At 36.3% G+C, this 20,377-nt stretch overlaps 1 protein-coding gene across 1 annotated transcript in view; it reads left to right on the top strand.

The window, feature by feature from the left end:
• Positions 1-20,377, top strand: part of TMC1 (transmembrane channel like 1) — a gene marked incomplete at its 5' end in the record, with an annotated part of 125,085 nt that overhangs the window by 3,409 nt on the left and 101,299 nt on the right. Inside the window, 2 exons of the mRNA XM_079112144.1 lie at positions 6,804-6,966; positions 13,055-13,183. Coding sequence (XP_078968270.1) covers positions 6,804-6,966; positions 13,055-13,183 — 292 coding nt within the window. The remainder of the gene's footprint in view (positions 1-6,803; positions 6,967-13,054; positions 13,184-20,377) is intronic.

The following is a 20,377-nucleotide window of genomic DNA, read 5'->3' as shown; positions in this document are numbered from 1 at the left end:
TTTTAGAATTTAAAATTTGGAATCTAGATAAAGTATTAAAGACAGATTTTTGTTTCTAAATCATAATTCATTGGCTGATGTAAATTTCACCCATGAGTAAAATCATGCAAGTTTAATAGTTCAGGTTTTTTTTTTTTTTTTAATGATTGCAAGCAAATTTATTTCTGAATTCCATCTCCCTCACCCATCTATCATTACCCTTTAAAATTTTCTTAACGGCTCCTTCAAAATGTATCCTACTGTGGTTGAAATAATGCCTTAAAAGATGGCCAACCTTAAATATACTAACACTTGTTCATGGGCCAGAATATGATTTATTCTGGTGAATGTTCAATGTGCCCTGAATGTGTATTTTGGTGTGTTAGGTAGACTTTCTATAAATGACAATTAGGTCAAATAGGTTAATAAATTTTCAATATCCTTATTTTAATTGTAAGAACACATGATATGAAATCTATCTTCTTAAGAATAATTTTAAGTTTACAATACAGTTTTGTTAACTATAGTGCTCAGTACCTGCTGGGAATTAGTTCCAGGACCCCGTGGATGCTAACATCCTCAGATGCCCAAGTCCCTTTTATAAAATGGAATAGTATTTTCACATAACTTATACACATCTTTCTTATACTTTAAATCATCTTCAGATTACTTATCATACCTAATATAATGTAGTTGTTATACCCTGGGCATAGTTGTTATACCCTGTCATTTATGAATAACAACAGGAAAAAAGTTTGTACACATTCAGTAAAAGCAGTTATTTTTCCGAATATTTTCAATCTGAGATTGAATCCATGGATGTATAACACAAGAATACAGAAGACTGATTTGTATAGGCACAGTGACTTATAGCAGATCCTTAAGAACTTATTTTTCTTGGATAATTGCAAATTTATTTCTATTGATCAATACCTTCCCTTTTCCTTTTCTTCCTTGGTCCAAGGAACCACCATTCCCTCCTCTGCTTCTGAGTTTAAGTAATTTAGATCCTTCATATCAGTGCAATCGTGCATAACTTGTCCTGTGACTGACTGACTTCACATGGCATAATATCTGCAAAGTTCATCCACATTATTACTTATAGTAGAATTTCCTGTATTTTAAAGTCTGAATATTACTTTGTATGCATATACTACATTTGCTTTATTCATCTCTCTATTGATCATCATTTAGGTTGGTTCTATATCTTGGCTATTGTGATTAGTGATACAAGCAATATGGGAATGATAATATCTCTTTGAGATTCTGATTTCAATTTTTTTGGATGAAAAATTGATGGATCATATGAATATGATACCTTTTTTTTTAATCAGTACAGCAAAAACACTATTTATTGTATACATGAAGGTACTTGTACTCTCAAGGTGAAGAGAAATAAAATCAGTTAGCTGGTCCATGTTTTGACCCTCTACAAAGCACAGAAAAACTCCCACTCCATCCATATGTTGTAGAATTCACAAAATTTGTGAACCCAAGGGTACTGCTCTTTAGGATCGGACATTTCTCTCTGACCTTACATTCTTTTTTTTTTTTAATTGTAAACCAACGGGATACATGTTGTTTCTCTATTTGTACATGGAGTCAAGGCATACCATTTGTGTAATCATAAATTTACATAGGGTAATGTTGTTTGATTCATTCTGTTATTTTTTTCCCTTCCCCCTACCCCTCCCACGCCTCTTTTCCCTCTATACAGTCCTTCCTTCCTCCATTCTTACCACCCTCCTTATCCCTAACCCTAACGCTAACCCCTCTCACCCCCCATTATATGTCCTCATCTGCTTATCAGCGAGATCATTCATCCTTTAGTTTTTTGAGATTGGCTTATACACTTAGCATGATATTCTCCAATTTCATCCATTTGCCTGCAAATGCCATAATTTTATCATTCTTTATGGCCGAGTAACAGTCCATTGTTTATATATGCCACAGTTTCTTTATCCATTCATCAATTGAAGGACATCTAGGTTGGTTCCACAATCTGGCTATGGTGAATTGAGCAGCTATGAACATTGATGTGGCTGTGTCTCAGTAGTATGCTGATTTTAAGTCCTTTGGGTATAGGCCAAGGAGTGGGATATCTGGGTCAAATGGTGGTTCCATTCCAAGCTTTCTGAGGAATCTCCACACTGCTTTCCAGAGTGGCTGCACTAATTTGCAACCCCAAAAGCAATTTATGAGTGTACCTTGTTCCCCACATCCTCGCCAACTTGCTTGTGTTCTTGATAATCGCCATTCTAATTGGGGTGAGATGGAATCTTAGGGTAGTTTTGATTTGCATTTCTATTACTAGAGATGTTGAACGTTTTTTCATATATCTGTCGATTGCTTGTAGATCTTCTTCTGTGAAGTGTCTGTTCATTTCCTTAGCCCATCCGTTGATTGGATTATTTGTATTCTTGGTGTAGAGTTTTTTGAGTTCTTTATATAGTCTAGAAATTAGCGCTCTATCTGAAGTATGAGTGGCAAAGATATTCTGCCACTCTGTAGACTCTCTCTTCACATTACTGATAGTTTCCTTTGCTGAGAGAAAGCTATTTAGTTTGAATCTATCCCAGTTATTGATTCTTGCTTTTATTTCTTGTGCTATGGGAGTCTTGCTAAGGAAGTCTGATTCTAAGCCAACAAGTTGAAGATTTGGACCTACTTTTTCTTCTATAAGATGCAGGGTCTCTGGTCTGATTCTGAGGTCCTTGATCCATTTTGAGTTGAGTTTTGTGCAGGGTGAGAGATAGGGGTTTAATTTCATTCTGTTGCATATGGTTTTCCAGTTTTCCCAGCACCATTTGTTGAAGAGGCTGTCTTTTCTCCATTGCATATTTTTGGCACCTTTGTTTAGTATGAGACAGTTGTATTTATGTGGTTTTGGTCCATGTCCTCTATTCTGTACCATTGATCTTCCTGTCTATTTTGGTACCAATACCATGCCATTTTTGTTACTATTGCTTTGTAATAGAGTTGAAGATCTGGTATTGCGATACCCCCGCTTCGCTCTTTCTCCTAAGGATTGCTTTAGCTATTCTGGGTTTTTTATTCTTCCAGATGAATTTCATAATTGCTTGCTCTATTTCTGGATGGTATATTCTATATAAGTCGGTTAAGTCTAAATTGTTGATTGTGTTATTGAGATCTATGGTTTCTTTGTTCAATTTTTGTTTGGAAGATCTATCCAGTGGTGAGAGAGGTGTATCAAAGTCACCTAGTATTATTGTGTTGTGGTCTATTTGATTTCTGGAATTGAGAAGGATTTGTTTGACGTACATGGATGAGCCAATGTTCAGGGCATAGATATTTATGATTGTTATGTCTTGCTGATTTGTGCTTCCCTTAAGCAGTATGTAATGTCCTTCTTTATCCCTTCTGACTAGTTTTGGCTTGAAGTCCACATTATCTGATACGAGGATAGATACTCCAGCTTTTTTGCTGAGTCCATGTGCATGGTATGTTTTTTCCCATCCTTTCACCTTTAGTCTGTGGGTATCTCTTTCTATGAGATGAGTCTCTTGCAGGCAGCAGATTGTTGGATTTTTCTTTTTAATCCAATCTGCCAGTCTATGTCTTTTGATTGATGAGTTCAGGCCATTAACATTCGGGATTATTATTGAGATCTGATTTGTATTCCCGGTCATTTGGCTCATTTTTTTTTTTTTTTTTTGACATGACTTGGTTTCTCTTTTATTTGACTATTTCTTTAGGGTAGTTCATCCCTTTGGTGATTTACATCATTGTTTTTCATCTCTTCCTCATGGAATATTTTGCTGAAAATGTTCCATAGTGCCAGCTTTCTTTTTGTAAATTTTTTTAGCTTTTGTTTATCATGGAAGGATTTTATTTCATCGTCACATCTGAAGGTAAATTTTGCTAGGTATAAGATTCTTGGTTGGCATCCGTTTTCTTTCAGAGTTTGAAAGATGTTCCAGGCCCTTCTATCTTTTAGGGTCTGTATTGAAAAAATCCGCTGATATCCGTATTGGTTTCCCCTGAATGTAATTTGATTCTTTTCTCTCACGGCCTTTAAAATTCTGTCTTTATTTTGTATGTTAGGTATTTTCATTATAATGTGCCTTGGTGTGGGTCTGTTGTAATTTTATATATTTGGAGTCCTATAAGCTTCTCATACTTGATTTTCCATTTCATTCTTCAGATGTGGGAAATTTTCTGATATTATTTCATTGGATAAATTGTTCATTCCTTTGGTTTATTTATCTAAGCCTTCCTCAATCCCAATAATTCTTAAATTTGGCCTTTTCATGGTATCCCATAATTCTTGTAGATTCTGTTCATGATTGCTTACCATCTTCTCTGTTTGTTCAACTTTTTTTTCAAGATTAAATATTTTGTCTTCAATGTCTGAGGTTCTGTCTCCCAGGCATTCTAACTTATTCATTATGCTTTCTATGGAGTTTTTAATTTGGCTTATTTTTTCCTTCATTTCAAGGATTTCTGTTTGGTTGTTTTTTTTTTTTTTTTTTTTTTTTCAGTACCTCTAACTATTGAAATGATGTTTTGCTTCCCATATTTGAACTTTTAACTGTTGATTGGTGTGATCATTCAAAACCTGCATTTGCTCTTTCATCTCATTGTTTGCTTCTCTGATTATTTTAATTATGTATGTTCTGAACTCCCTTTCTGACATTTCTTCTGACATGCTGTCATTGGATTTTATTGATGCAGCATCTAGGTTTGTTTGGGACATTTTCTTCCCTTGTTTTCTCATATTGGTCAGGTGTCTACCCCACTAGTAGTGAAACTATTGACCTAGAGTGTCCCTGTAGATTTCCCATAATTCACCACCTAGCCTCCAGTAGGTGAAGTCTTGGAGGAACTTGGTAATGCAGTGATCCATAAGGAAGCTGCCCCTCTGGGGGTGGTGGGCTTCAGGTGGGATATATTCCCTGTTAGTCCACAGAGGTGCCTCCACTTGTTGACTGATGGTCAGCCAAAGGGGGACTAGTCTGTGGGCTGGGGCGTGGCTGGTCTGGGCCTTGGCCCAGTGGGAAAGCCTCGCCGGCGGGGAAGACTCACCCGGTGGGGAAGTCTCACTAGGCAGATCTCCTCCAAGAAGTTCCTTTCAGTCCTCCTCCAAGAAGCTGACTGCAGTTCGGGCCTGGCGCCTGGGCCTGGGAAGCCTAGCTCTGCGTGGAAGCCTCTCTCTGGGAAGCCCTCCTCTGTGACTTTCCTGGTTGTCTGGGTTCAATGATCCAGTGGGAGAGTCTCACTGGGCAACTCTTCTGCACAGTCTGTGTTCTGGGACTACTGCTCTGACTGGCTAGCCTCGCCCAGTAGGAGAGACTCACCCAGCGGCTCTGAGTTGGTCCCCAGTCTGTCAATACCTCCTCTTCTTGAATCCTGAGTTCTGGAGTGACATGAGATGCAGTCACCCTCTAGTCCGCCATTTATTTCTATCCATCTGCAAATTTTCATTTCAAGTATTTTGTGTTTTTCTTTTCCAATCTGAATGCTAATTTTCCTTTTTTTTTTTTTTTTTTTTTTGTCTAATTATCTGTTTAGGACTTTTAGTTCTATGTTGAGATTGGGCATCTGTGCCTTGCTCCTGATCTTATAAAACAAAATCAAATACAAGGATATTTTGTTGGGTTTAGCCTTCATTATGTTGAGGTAAATTCCTTCTTTTCCTAGTTGAAAATTTTTGCATAAAAGTGTGCAATTTTGTTAAATGCTTTTGCTTCATCTATTGCTAAGTCCTTGTAATTTTATCCTTCATTCTGTTAATGTAGACTATCTATTATTTGATTTTTGTATGCTTAACAATTCTCACATCCTAGAGATAAATACCACTTGGTTGTGTTGTATAATCACTTTACTATATTAGTTAATTTTATTTGTATTTTTTTGAGAATTTTTGCATTTTGTTTACCAGGAATATTGGACAAGAAGTTATCTTTTATTGTAGTATCTTTGTCTTTGGCATTAGGGTAATGCTAGCCTCATATAATTTGTTTGAAAGTGCTCCCTCCTCTGTGCTTTATTGAAGTATTTCAGAAGCATTGACTTTAATTCTTCTTTAAATGTTTGGTGGAATTTACCAGTGAAATAAGTAAATGCGTATACTACCACGTTTATTTTTCAAGGGTAGGGGCAGGAAATATTTTGGAAAAAGGAGAAAGAAATATTTAGAATTAAAAATGAACAAAAACTGGGTGTGTTGGTGTGTATCTGTAGTCCTGACTATTTGTTTGGGAGTCTAAGGCAGGAGAATCCCTAACACCTGGAATTTGAGGCCAATCTGATCAATATAGTAAGATCCCCCATCTCAAAAATGAATAAATAAATAAAATAAAAATTAAAGAAAACAGTAAAAGGACATAGATAATCTAAATTGGAAGGTGTCCCTAGGGCTGACTGTATTTCTCTAAAATTATTCTAGTTTGTAGCACTTTCTTGTGATTCCTATTCTTTGTTCTAAGACAGCAGCAGTAATTAACACATAGTGGTTGTAACTCAACCACTTGTGTTGGCTTGGTAACCTCTAAACTTGGATATATTTACATGGCTTTAGAAGTCATGATATGATACTAAACTCAGTCATCTAGTTATCCTATTAAATGAAACTGGAACTGTAAGAATTAATAATATTTGGGGACCCATATGCACATATTTGAATAGAAGACCTACAAAGGAAATGAAAATCTAGATACATTTATTTAAACTATTTAGACAATGGATTGTTGGGTTGTGGTCTCAGATGTGTGACTCTGGTTACAAAAAAGGAAGAACCAACTTTGTGGTGAGAAAGAACACTTTCTGATGTTGCTCCCTGAATCATTCATTTCTATGTTTAGGTGAAGAAGAGGAAGATAAGCTACCTAGAAGAGAGAGCTTGAGACCAAAGAGGAAACGGACCAGAGATGTTATCAAAGAGGATGACCCAATACCTGAACCGGAAGATGAAGAAACAAGGAAGGCAAGAGAAAAAGAAAGAAGGAGGAGGTTGAGAAGAGGAGCGTAAGTTAGTCCTGATATATAATTGAAAGCATTAGTGATTCCAAAGCACTTGACGCTGAAGGAAAACATCGGTCTTAAAGTTGGTAGTTAAAATTAAAACTAATTTTAGAAAGACAAACTTAAACGGATCCTGCCATTTTATTTCACTGAATCAAATGGATTTTAATAATTAAAATAAATTTTAAAATGAATATATACTAAAAATGGACTAGGAGAAATTATCTTATGAAAGATTTAAGTTGTCATAGGTCATTAGAATTTATAGTTAATTTAAATATTTGAAAATCATTCCATTAATCGTATGTATTGTTATCCAAGTTAAGTAGAAAACTCCTAAGGAGTGAGTCAAATAACTACCTTGTAGAGGAGGGGTTGGCGTACTGTGGCTAAATCTAGTCCAAGAACTAAGGATGGTTTTTACAGTTTTAAAGGCATAATTAATTAAAAAAAAAAAAACAAGAAAGAATATGGGACAGAATTATATGTAGCACTCAAAGCATTAAATATTAACCATTTGGATACTGACAGAAAGAAAGTGTGTTGGCCTCTGTTACAGAGGATTGGGGTTGTCATTTCATTTTATAATATAGCCCCACATCCTTTAGTTCCAACCTTTTACTGAATACTGACTTTGTATGAAATAATATATTTAAAGATGTTTATGAAAAATCCAAGAAAATTGTTTTCTTTTCTTGGTGTTATGGTTTGGATTTTGAATGTCCCCCAAAAGCTCATAGTCTCCAGTGCAACAATATTCAGAGGTGTAGCTTGGGGAAGTTATGGGATCATAAGGGCCCTGACTTCATTAGTGGATTAACTCATTAATAACTGGATGGATGAGGTCATGGGAACTATAGGCAGGTGGGGCATGGTTGAAGGAAGTAGTTCCTTGAGGGCCTGCTGTGGAAGAATATTCTTATACCTGGCTCCTTTCTCTCTCAGTTTTATGGCTGCTATGAACTTAGCAGCTTTCCTTTGCCATGTCCTTCCGCCATGATGTTCTGATGCACCTCAGGTCCAGGATAATGGAGCTAGCTGATGGTGGACTGACATCTTTGAAACCATGAGCCAAAATAAATCTTTCCTCTTCTAAGTTGTTTTTCTCAGGTATTTGTCACAGCAATGGAAAGCTGACTAGTACCCATAGCTTTCGAAAAATTTGCAAGTGGCAGGTAAGAAGAGAAAGTATGCCCATAAAACACATCCATGATAGAAATCAGATCCCCTGGAAAGTATTAAAGGGTACTGCCAGTCTAGTCTGTTACTGGAAGGCAATAGGACTGTGTGAATCATAAAAGGCAGTAGAATTCCAAAATTCTTTGGACTTAATATGATGAGAAACTTTCTCAGATATCCTCCCAAGACACTCCAGTGTCTTATATTATAGCTATATTATATTTCTCCTCATAAATAGTGGCTGTAAAATGCAACCATCCCAAAATTGTGGTAGGTAGAGAAACTTAGCATAAATAGACCATTTTTTTTTCTTTTAGAATAAAACACCCATTTCTTCTTTGTTTTAGTTTCAGTTTTTACATGTCAGTTCTCCTATCTTCTGCTCTTTATCCCTCTTCATAACTCCATCTCTTTCTTCTTTGAGTATTAATACATCACTTGCTTTCAACTTGACTTTGATATTTTTATTTGTATGTTTTAGTCAACTTTTATGCTGCTGTGTCTAAAAGGACCTGACCAACACAATTGTAGAAGAGAAAAGGTTTATTTGAGTGCTCATGGGTTTCAGAGGTTTTAGGCCATAGAAGGCTGGCTCCATTCTTCTGGGCTTGAGAGGAATTCCTCTGTTCAACCTTGAGGTAAGGTTGAACATCATGGCAGGAGAGGGTGGCAGAGAGTAGCAGTTCACATTGTGATCAGAAAGCAGAGAAAGACTTCACTCTCCAGACACAAAATATATACCTGCTAGTTGCACCCCAATTCCTACCTCCTCCAGCCACACCCCAACCACTTCAATTAATACCATCAAGGATTAATGCACTAATTGGGTTAAGACTCATACAACCTGATCATTTCTCCTCTGAACCTTTTCTGCATTGTCTCACATGTGAGCTTTTGGGGGACACTTCACATCCAAACCATAACATTGTATTTTCTTTTCAAGCAGCTTTTCTCCTTGCAAAAATAAATTGCAACACAATTTTAAGTTCCTCATGTTACAATCGTTAATGCTATTGTTATGCAGTAATATGTCATATTAGCGAAGTCTATGTGTTCAGTGATAGTTCACTGAGAAAACATCATTAATAAATGTATGCATGATTCCAGCTACGTTTCAGAATTTGCTTTTCCTCTTTATTTATGTCTGAGAAAAATCCTTCTAGAAAGGTAAACTGGGCAGGAATTCCTTAGCTTAGGAACCTCATGTCAAATGCTCAACCTCTAGAAAATAGAACCACATGAGTCAGCTGGATCTTGTTGCTATGCCAATGCCTCTTTGGCTAGTCCCACTCTATTTTGATTTTAAGAAGCCCACAATGACTCATGTGCGCCTCCCTATCTTCCCATTCCTCCACATAGGCAAGCTTTATTTCCATAGATTTTGTAAATTATAGTATTATGGACACAATTTGTATCTTATTCCAAATAGTATCATCAATTATTTATGATGACTATAGTTCTGATCAATATTTTTGGGTCCATTTTCTATTGTTTATTTTAAAAGAATCATTTTTAAAAGAAAATTTACTAGCAAATATATTTTAAAGAAAATTAGTAGGCAAATCAGGGCACATTTATTTAGGTTAATTAATTCAGGGTCTTTTTTTTATTTAAATGTCCAAGCAATGCCTTAGAGAATTTCTCTTGCACTAACAAAACATTTAAAACCAACTAAAACTAAGGTTGTAATACTAACTATCTTTGGAGAACACTTAAAAAAACACTGCCTTGTTAGACATTTTGGAGTATTTCTAATAATATTACAGGCTTTTCCTGACCCAGTTTTAAGTGAATAGGTAATATATTCATAGTAGAGAGAAATTCAGCATGTTATGTCTTCTTTTTCCTAACAACTGTTGTTTAATCAAACTTAAGATAGAAAGCCTTTCTTGAACAGATTAGCCCTAAATTTTAGAAGATGAAACATATGTAGGCTATATCTTCTTCATAAAATTAGCCCTTTCTTTGAGTGATTTCTAGAAAAGTGGTTTCCCTGTAATACTGGTAAGAGTAATATTTTAATTACTTGCGTATGTGAAGGTAACTTATCTTTCAGCCTTGTAACCGTGAAGCACAGCATGATCCTTCCAGCAGCAATCAACACTTAACAACAAAGACTTTATATATATACCAGTCTGAGATCATTCAGTATGGGAATAAATGTCTTTCCATACATATTAATCTTTCAGGCCATTGTTACATTCTAGTGCCTTTTGACTCAGGATGATAACACAAAGTCATTCAAGAAAGTTTTATACATATACATTTATTCAATAAATATTTCTCCAGCTCCATAAATTCATAATGCAATAAGGGAGAAGCCACTTAAATACAAATTATTTTGAATAATTTTAAGTTCCAGAGAAGTAAAATCCAAGTAGTGTGGAGTCTTAGAGCAGTAAAAATCATTTTCACAGGGATAATCAGAAAAGAGGCTACTAAAGATACTTCCTACGATTTTTAAAGGATTGAGAATTTGGATAGGCTAAACACATAAAGCATTAGTATTAGAAAGGTTTCTAGTAAATTGTTCCTGAAAGGTAGCATATAGAGAAATATGCTTTGGCACCACGGTAAATCCACATGTTGAATTGCTCATTCTCTTATTCTTTGACAGTGCTGAATTAATTGGGATGCTGTTTTATATATGATTCTTAATGGGAGCTCAGTAATGTAAAGCTTTTAGGTATTTACATGCAAATATCATGAACTATTTTAGAAGGGTAGGCAAGCTAAGAGTTTAATTAAATCAAATAATAAAATTATTAATGTTAAACCTTTTTTTTCTTTTCTAATTGACTCCATTCTTGATAGTTTCTTGGCATTTTCTTTTAATTTTTCTAGTTTTCAGTAAAATACTCATCTGTAAAATTTGATATAAACAGAGCTATAGGGAAATTATTTTTAGTAAAACCCATTTTCCCTCCTAAGCTACACCAGCCTACATATGATTCTAATTGGCAAATAGGAAGATATAAACAACTATGAATATAGATGTAGTAAAAAAAATTAAGTATTTTATGCCTAGGTTATGTAGTGACATAGGATTTAATAAGAACTAAATAATTAGTTTATAAGAAGTAAATAATTAGTTCTTATAAAATTAGCAGTTTTATAAAATTGGCAACTGGAGTTGTATCTTAGTAGAATATACTTCCACAGTTCTCTTGAAACGGGGTTTTTAAAAAAAATTTTTAGTTATAGATAAACAAAATAACTTTATTGTGTTTACTTTTTACATGGTGCTGAGGATTGAACCCAGTGCCTCACACATGTGAGGCAAGCACCCCAGCCCCTTAAAACAGGATTATTACTCTAACCAAAATATTTAAATTGTTTAAAATACAAATTTTGTATAGGAAGTGTTATTTTAGAGGGCTAATTTTTGTTAATACAAAAATTTGTTTTGATAAAAATGTCATCATTTACAAACTGTAGATTAGCAAAGAAAGAATTTCATAGTCATTTTCGAGGGTGGGTGGTAAAACAATGAATATGTCCTCCTGTGTTATGATTAATGATTTTAAAATAGCTTTATCATATTCCTCTGTCTGATCGCAAGCTTAGTGAATAACTAAATATATCTGAGTAACACTGAAGAGTCTACAATTTCTTTATTAGTCTGGGTCTAGTGAGGAGAGAGATGTCAACAACTAATTGAACTTAAGAGAATTTAAGAGAATGTTAGGAGTTATAAATAAAATAATTTTTAACTAGTCTACTGAAAAGGCAAAAAGAAAACTAAATTATGGTGGTAACAACACAGGAAGCAGCAGCCAGCCAACGGCTGAAAGAACAATGGAAAGACTGAAATGAAAATTCCGAAGTGTACCGCAGGAACCCTAGTGATGAAAGAGCTCTCAGGGAGGCTGACTCTCAGTGGACTGTCCCTGTGGGGGAGGCAATGAAGCTGGTTCTGCTTGTGTTAATAGAACTGGCACACTAGACTACCCTGCAGTTATGGAAAGGCCCTTCAGCTCCTGGAGTGAGGTACTGCTAAGGAGGAAGTGTCACCCCAGGGAGCAAACAGGAAGCAATGGGGGGGGGGGGGGGACAGACACAGGAAGCCACTGAAAAGACTGAGTCCCTTCCTAGTGACCCCTGTTGCCTGAATATAAAATTGAGCCAACTGCAAAAGCAAAAAAGTGACTTAGAATCCCAACCCCAATACCACAATGGTAAATATAAAAGGTTGTGTTTGTAATTGAGACAATAACTTAACAACTGCAATAATCTGTGATCAAAAATTATATTTCTATAATACAGTATTAAATTCCTCCAGTGAAAATCAAGTCACTCATGTTTAGATTTTGTTTTCTGTGATATCTGGACCCTGTATGTTTTTTGTAATACTAGGAACACAGAGAAGATACATTTCATTTGCTTGGTAAGAAACTAAATTCCTTATCTTCAAAGGATTCGGTTCCACCAAAATATCTTAAAAGTTGAATTTTATCAATTGAGGTTTTGAGTTTAATTAACAGATTAGGTTGCCTTTGAGAAATAGATTTTTGTTTTTCCCTATTTCAGTTTTTCCCTCATTTTCTTGAGACAGGGCTAACAAAAAATTTAAGGGCACTTCAAATACCTATCCATCGTAATTTTAAAATTTTTATTGAAACATAGGAAGAGGGAAATATCTTTGTAGATCTATCTTTTCCATAGATTTTCTAGTTAAAACCATGGATATAAAAGAACAGTTTACTCTCAGAACATCAGCATGCCACTATTGTTTAAAGTCATGAGAATCCCAGTCAACAATGTTCAGAGTGGGTTATGGTGCTGATGGGTCTTAGACTGTACACTGAGGTGTTATGGAAAGGGGGCAGGGAGGCTGACTATCTGTTATTAGTTTTTGTAAGTGTGAAAGTCAAGCAAAGCCTAATCTTATGTTTTCTTCTTTCCATTATAGGGAAGAAGAAGAGGAAATTGATGCAGAGGAATTGGAAAGACTGAAGGCAGAGTTAGATGAGAAGAGACAAACGATTGCTACTGTCAAATGCAAACCCTGGAAGATGGAGAAGAAAATTGAAGTTCTCAAGTATGTTGCCACTTTTTGTATGTAGAAACACTTTCCCTGTTACTGATTTCCTAAATCCCTTCATTACCTATGTTTTATAGATAGTATTGTATATATGTACATATATATATATACACACACATATATTTGACACTCATATTGCTTATAGTCATATATACATATGTAACATATATGTGCACACTATATGTGTTTATATACATATTTACATATGTGCATACAACACACTTATGTCCCATATCACAAGAGAGACTGGGCTAATGATTATAAATTGAGAACAATTATAAGCAAATTCATTGTTTAGAGTCTTATAATGTCTGTGGCCACATCTGTTCCTTAATTTGGAGTTTTTTTAGTTTAATACATTGATTACATTCCCTGAAAGAGATAATGTATTTGAATTTTACAAGTGTGAGCAGTTGTACACTCTTATTTCTCTGTAGGTTCCCAGACTCAAATGATCTTTTCAAGGGACAGCTCTCATGAAAGCACAGGGAAGATACTAAGCCAACAGAACAATAAATAGGATTCCAATTAAGGGTTATGCTAATAGCTATTCCCTGGTAACACATCAGTGACCCAATTTCACTCTTAATTGACTACTGATATGGTTGCAAACATAGAGCACACAGATTCATAAACTTCTCACATGCAAAAATCAAAAGAGTATCCCTTTTTAGAGGGATGGGAGCAGATTCTCCCTTGAGGATCATACTATATTCCCTTGCCTGGATAGCTGGGGGAGACCAGGTGTGCAAAAAAGAATGTGTCTGTGTTGACAGCTATGATTCCATCTTTCAGTTTTGCCACATGTATCGTTTTTCCACAAACCATTTTTGGTTAATTTCCAAAACTATCCTCTCCGCAGTCTGTTTCACTAATAATGCTGTTAAAACAATAGTATAGTTATTATTACCTCTGGTGATGGATAAAAGAACTGAAGTAGGTATCAATAAAATTCACATCTGATCTTGGCTCTGAAAAAATCTTGTGTTATTTAAGGAAATCGTTAACTTCCTGGAATCTCAGTTATCTCAGATCCAAAAATGCAAAAAAATGAAACAAATTTTAAAAACCCAGAAATAAACCTGAAGATATTCTAGATCTATCCTCTGCTATCCTCTGGTCTGATATCTAATCATAATCAAAGTATTCATAGTCATAATATTATAGCTTTGTTTTACTATATAGAATAAGGTTTTCTAAGTTCCAAAGAATATTCTCCTTGGAAAACTTTTGCACCTAATTACAATTATCTGGGAATTCCATGTGCACACACACATACATATCCATCGTGATTAAAGGCAGTGGCAAACAGCAGTTCTTGTTTCATGGGGTACTAATCATGTATGTGAGTATGTGCACATGTGCACGTGTGTGTCTGTACATTAAAATGATTTTCATTTAGTGAAGTAATAATGATGTTAACTTATAGATTTAGAAGCATCCTTACTTTGCAAAATAGAAATTTGGCAGCCCTATGCTGGCCCCTAAAATATTTTTTGAGATATTAAAGGCCCTTAAAATCTCCAAATATATTTTGAAATATTAATGTTGCAGGAGTCACAGGTAACTATATATACAAAGTTGTAAAATTGGAAAGTGATAATATTGTGAGGTTTCAAAGCATAAAATTGAGGAAGCACATCAAAGAGTATCTCCCCTTGTAGAAATACCCGATCCTGTCTTTCCTGTATATATCTCCCATGTAGGACAGTAGAGTAGATACAGGCTTCAAACTTGAGTTGAATCTCGGATCATCCACTCAATGACTGTGCCAAATTGGATGAGATGTGTAGTTACTCCAACCTCAGGTTTCTTACAAAATTGTATTTGCAAGGTTATTGGAAAAATAAAGTTAGATAATTCACTTGAAACAGCATGGTTCTAGAACATAGCACCTGACTGGGAAACCCAATCATAATTATTATTTCTTCTGAGAATAGACTTAATAATGTCTTGTTACTTGCAGCATGACAGGAGAAATGGAGAGGGTTCGGAATCTCGAAGGGCTGAGTGGGAGCAGGCCCAGCCACAGGCAGGCCTTAGGAGCTTGGGGGCGTGGTGACATGTTGGTAGCAGTCTGCATTAATTACCAGATTTTGAAGTTCCAACGAAAGGAAGTACAGAGCATCTTGACAATTTGGCAGAGTCCAGGGTCAGACCACTCTTAGATCTTTTAAAACATACCCTAAGGTAATCTTGTGGCAGATTCCAGGTTCTGGGGCCCTGGAGTCTAGGAATTAAAGAGTTGTGAAAAGCGTGGAGAAATAGGAATTGACATGAAAAGAAGGGCAATACAAGGCTCTAGCACTAGATAGAGGTTGAAAATGGGAATCAACAGCTGAATCAATGACATAGGTAGTTTTTATTTGGCCCACATATTTTTTTTGTTTCTTTTCCTTTAATTTTTGATTTTTTTAGCATAGCAAAATTAATATATTTGCTATTTTAACCATTTTGTTTTTTAAATAATAGTCATTTTTCTTTTTTGGCTAACTTTTAATTGTGGGAAATTTTACATTAAAAAAAATCACCTGCTATTTCTCATGGACAAGCAGAAGATTGGTTCCCACATTACTATATGAAAATAACAGCTGGGGCTAAGCAAAGACTGTCCCCTTTCATAAGATATTCGCTCATGCTTCAGTTTGCCGAGTTCCCAAGGAGTCCACATCACTTGTTTATTCTGTTGGTTGGACCTTGTAGGCATTTGAATTTGCTGCCTCCCACGAGGGCATCTGGGGAGCAAGCTAGGCATGTTACCAAGACAGTGAATCACAACAACAAAGCCAAAGTCAGTGTGCGGAATGAAAGTGCACATTTAGGCTCAGAAAACAACAACAACAACAACAACAAAAAAAAACACTGTGGCTGCTCACCTGTCTGCAAGGCTCACTGTCTGGAGATGCTTCCTCATGGCCAGGAGTGGTTTCTACTTTGTAGCTTCCCAGCTCGGCAAAGGGGTGCTAATATTCACAGCCAGCCTGATTCTCTTGGCGTCAGCCTCTTTGGTGATCAAGCTGTTGGTGTACAGTGCTGGACTTATCTCTCTTTGTGGGTTTTTGAATGCTGGTTTGAGCTTCATGACTTCATGTCCCCCAGTGGGGCTTGGATGAGATGGTTCCTCTACCCCAGTATTGCTCAGGCACAGGAGTCGGTCAGTTTTCCCTTCATCCTTTGTTTCTTTCAGAGAAATCTACTCTGAGAGTGTTTCTAAGAATTATATTATTATAATATAATTCAGAATTAACTCCAGTTTTGCTTCTGCTAATTCTATGGAACCCAAGACACCTTCTGAAACACTTGGAAACTTCTAAAATAGATTTTAGATAGGGTCAGGGTTTCAAGATGGTTTATGGAGTAAAGCTTCAGGAAAGCTTCAACTGTGGTTCTGAGGATGCTGTGGTCGGTTCGGGGATTGTTTCCACATTTTCCAAGAACATCTACCACTTGGAACAGGAGTATCCTCAGGGATGGAGGTAATAAGATGGTTAATTCCACAGTTCCACACATTCCTGTAGTGAATAAGAAATAAGAATCTCTGGGTGGAGAGGCAGGTGCTGGCCCAAAATATGTATGTTTGTTTTTTATTCTAAAAGTCACTGACAAAAGGTGAGGCCTGAGAACCACTGTGTTCCATGCTGAGAAACAGAAGACATTCTGCTGTTCTTCAACAGTTTATTAAACCGGGTGGGACATGTATTGACAAGTGGGGAAAAGGGAAATAGTGGTACTGCTTCCATTTATCTGTAAGCCAATTTCAATTTTTAGTTACCTAACTTAAAAATAGCTATCAATGAAAATATTGATTATATTCTACTTTTTGTTCATGGGTTTGACTCATAAGTTGGGGATGACTAGATCTTTCCTACCTGTGAAATGTGGCAGCTCTAACCTGGTGGCAGCCACCACGGCTGAAATAAAACACCTGGGTGGAAAATAACTGGTCTACTTCTTACCCTCCTGAAACCCAAAGCCTTTAACTATATCAGAATGTTATGTGTAGCAAATTAAAAGTCTTTATGACTAAATCTAAATGAACAACCACCTTATTTTGTTATAGTAGAACAAGTTTAGTCCTGAAAATGAAGAAAACTGATTGTGATCTCACAGTTATCTCCACTTCACCTTTTGGACCTTCAGTTTCTTTATAAAGTGAAGAGTTTAGATCGTGGCCCATGATTTTCAACATGTTGTCCTCAGTGGTCAGGTGGTTTGGTGGGATCAGTTCAAGCCAAGGAGGGCAGAGTTCCAAGGGAGGACCACTTGGACACATGGCAGTTTCAACCAGAACAGACTGACCTTTTGCTGCTGTGACTAAAAGATCTACTTAGAACAACCGTAGAGGAAGAAGTTCAGAGGTCTAAGTCCATGGACAGCAGGCTCCATTCCTCGGGGTTTGAGTTAAGGCAGAACACCATGGTGGAAAAGTGTGGCAGAGAGAAACAGCTCACATGATAATCAGGAAGCAGAGAGAGAGAGACTCCACTTGCCAGATACAAATATATGTCCCAAAGCCACACCCTCAGTGCCCCAGTTCCCCTAAGCACACCCCACCTGCCTTTAGTTATGGGTCAATTAATCCCAGCAGGTGATTAATTCACTGATTGGGTTAAGGGTCTCATAACCCAATCATTTCTTCTCTGAACCTTCTTGCATTGTCTCACACATGAGCTTTAGGGGGACACCTCACATCCAAACCATCAAACTTCCATATAAAGCATTTATCTAAAGAAGGAATGTTTCTATGGCAATTAAAATAAGAAACGGTGAAAAACAGCACTGAGCTGGATATTTAGAAATGTTTATTTTGGGAAAAGGACAGTTCTGACATTTCATGAGTCCACAGATTAAGGTATAGAACCCCAACTATACTTTTTCATGAAATTGTCTCCTGGGAAGAACTAGTTATTTGTTCTGGTAACGAAAGAGTTTACCTGGCTCTTATACATATATCAGCTGTTCTAATTTCTTGTAGCACCCTGACTCAGTGTTTCTGGGAGTTGTCCATTGGCTGACTATGCCTGGTGATTTATTAATGAGACACCCAGTAAAGCCAAGAAAGTTACCCTTAGGATTTCATTTACACTTAACAGGTGCTTGAAACTGTCAGCTCGCCATTAAGGCAACATTCCTCCTTATTCTGTCTCTGTTCATCAAATAGTACTTCCTTCATTTTAAATATAATTTTATTTTATTTGTTGGTAATGGGAACTAATACATTTCTAGAAAAGTGAGAACAGACCACAGTTGATTTCCTTTGCTGGAGTTATCTGGGAAAACTTTGGGGAAACTATTTCCTGGACTCCTCTCCTTATACCTTTCTCTCCAGCTTTCTTGAAACTTAAGATTTTTATGAGCAATAATCATGATTTATATGTTGATTCACAAATGCCTTTCTTTCATCTGATACAGTGAAGAAATGAAAGATTCCACTCGAGGACTTTTAAATATGTGTATACACTCACTAACACCCACACTTCAACTGTTTCGGATTTTTTTAAACAAAAGCTCAACCAAAGTATAGGCCTTCAGTTCTTGTACATCACATTATCTAGGATACAGGGGATTTTTATTTTTTTCATCTGAAGAATGGAGAATCTGTAGGTAATTAATGCTTCTGAATTTTGTCCATCAAAATGCAACATTAACATCCAATTTTTCCACTACTTAATAAGTTCATACACAGTGTCAAGCAGTACATTGCAGGCAAATTTCTCAACCTCTTCTTCTGCAATGTCCTCAAATCTATGTAAGGATAAAGTTAGCACTACTTTGTAGAGTTATAGAAAGGATTAAATCAGTCAATAGATATAAAGTACTTAAAATGCTGCCTGGCACATAGTAATCATTTAATGCATGTTACTTATTATTTTACTTGCACAATTTCATTTATCACTCTCTATACTAATTCAAGGAAGATATTATTATTTTGACTTTACATATAAAGAAAACTGAATCTCCAAGAAGTAACTTTGTTTATTGCCAGATACCTAACAGGTGATGGAGTGCTGATTTGAACTTCTCTGGTGGAAAATTGCCAGGATGTGATGGTGGTCTCTTGTGTACTGAGAGGCAAGCTCTCCCAGAGGTCACAGGTCTGAAAGGCTCAGAGAACAACTCACAAGGCTCAAGAATCACATAGTTTATTCAGATCATTTAAATACCTGAGAAATGAGAGGAAAGAAAGGGATCAATTAGAGGGATGGGGATAGAGAGGCGATAGAGTAGGACCATAGGCAACAGAATCTCAATGCTCTATCGTGAATGTGACTGGTGCCATTTTGTCCTGTCACTACTACCTTGCTGATGATGTGGCTAAAAACACTGATGTTCCAGAGGGGCCCACAGAGCCAAGGTGACTTGGGAAAAGGACAGGCACTTGCTCTGTTGGAATGACACAGGATGAGTACACCTAACCATAACAGTAGCACATCAGGTGGCCTGTGGAACTGCTATGGGTTCCATCTGTATTTCTTGGGCAGAGCACATGTGAGAGGAGCAGAAACAGATGGAGAGACTGACTCCACTGAGTGGTCAGGTTAGTGGAGACAGGTATTCAGTCCCAAAGTGGCAGGATCATGACTTCCTCCTTTCAGCCTTTTGTAATCATAATGTTCTTGTTTGTCATATTTATTTTGTCTTTCTTTGGTATGTGCTACAGTTTACTAACTTACCTGTACTCTGTATAGAACACATCGATTATATCTGTGTATCATATGCTACCTGTTTACTTATTAGCTATGTTTAACACATCCTGTGTGTAAGACCAGCTGCATAATTTGCAGAACCTAGTGAAAAATGTAAATGGGGGACCTCCTTTTCAAAAATAATTAAGAACATCAATTATTAACAGTTTTAAGATGGCAATGGTAGAGACTTAGATTGAGCACAGGGCTCTTCTGAGACTGGGGTCCTAACAGCCTAAGTCACAGGCCCACAGAATTGACCTTGCCTATGAGTTTCACCTAAACTTGAATTCCAGCTCCCTTTCTAAATTGATTTTTCACTTATTGATGATGACCATAAGGTTTTGGATCCAATTTTTTTTTGTGTGTGTATGTGTGTTGTGTGTGTCTACTCTGTATCAGATCTTATGCTAGTTGATGTTGCACACATTAACTCCTTTGTTCCTTATAAGGACAAATAGAAAATAGAAAATAGAAAATCATCTCCATGTTACAGATAAGAAAA

Source organism: Sciurus vulgaris (genome assembly GCF_902686455.1).
Source record: "Sciurus vulgaris genome assembly, chromosome: 15".
In the NCBI taxonomy this organism is placed as follows: Eukaryota; Metazoa; Chordata; class Mammalia; order Rodentia; family Sciuridae; genus Sciurus; species Sciurus vulgaris.
This window is presented reverse-complemented; position numbering and strand designations above follow the sequence as displayed.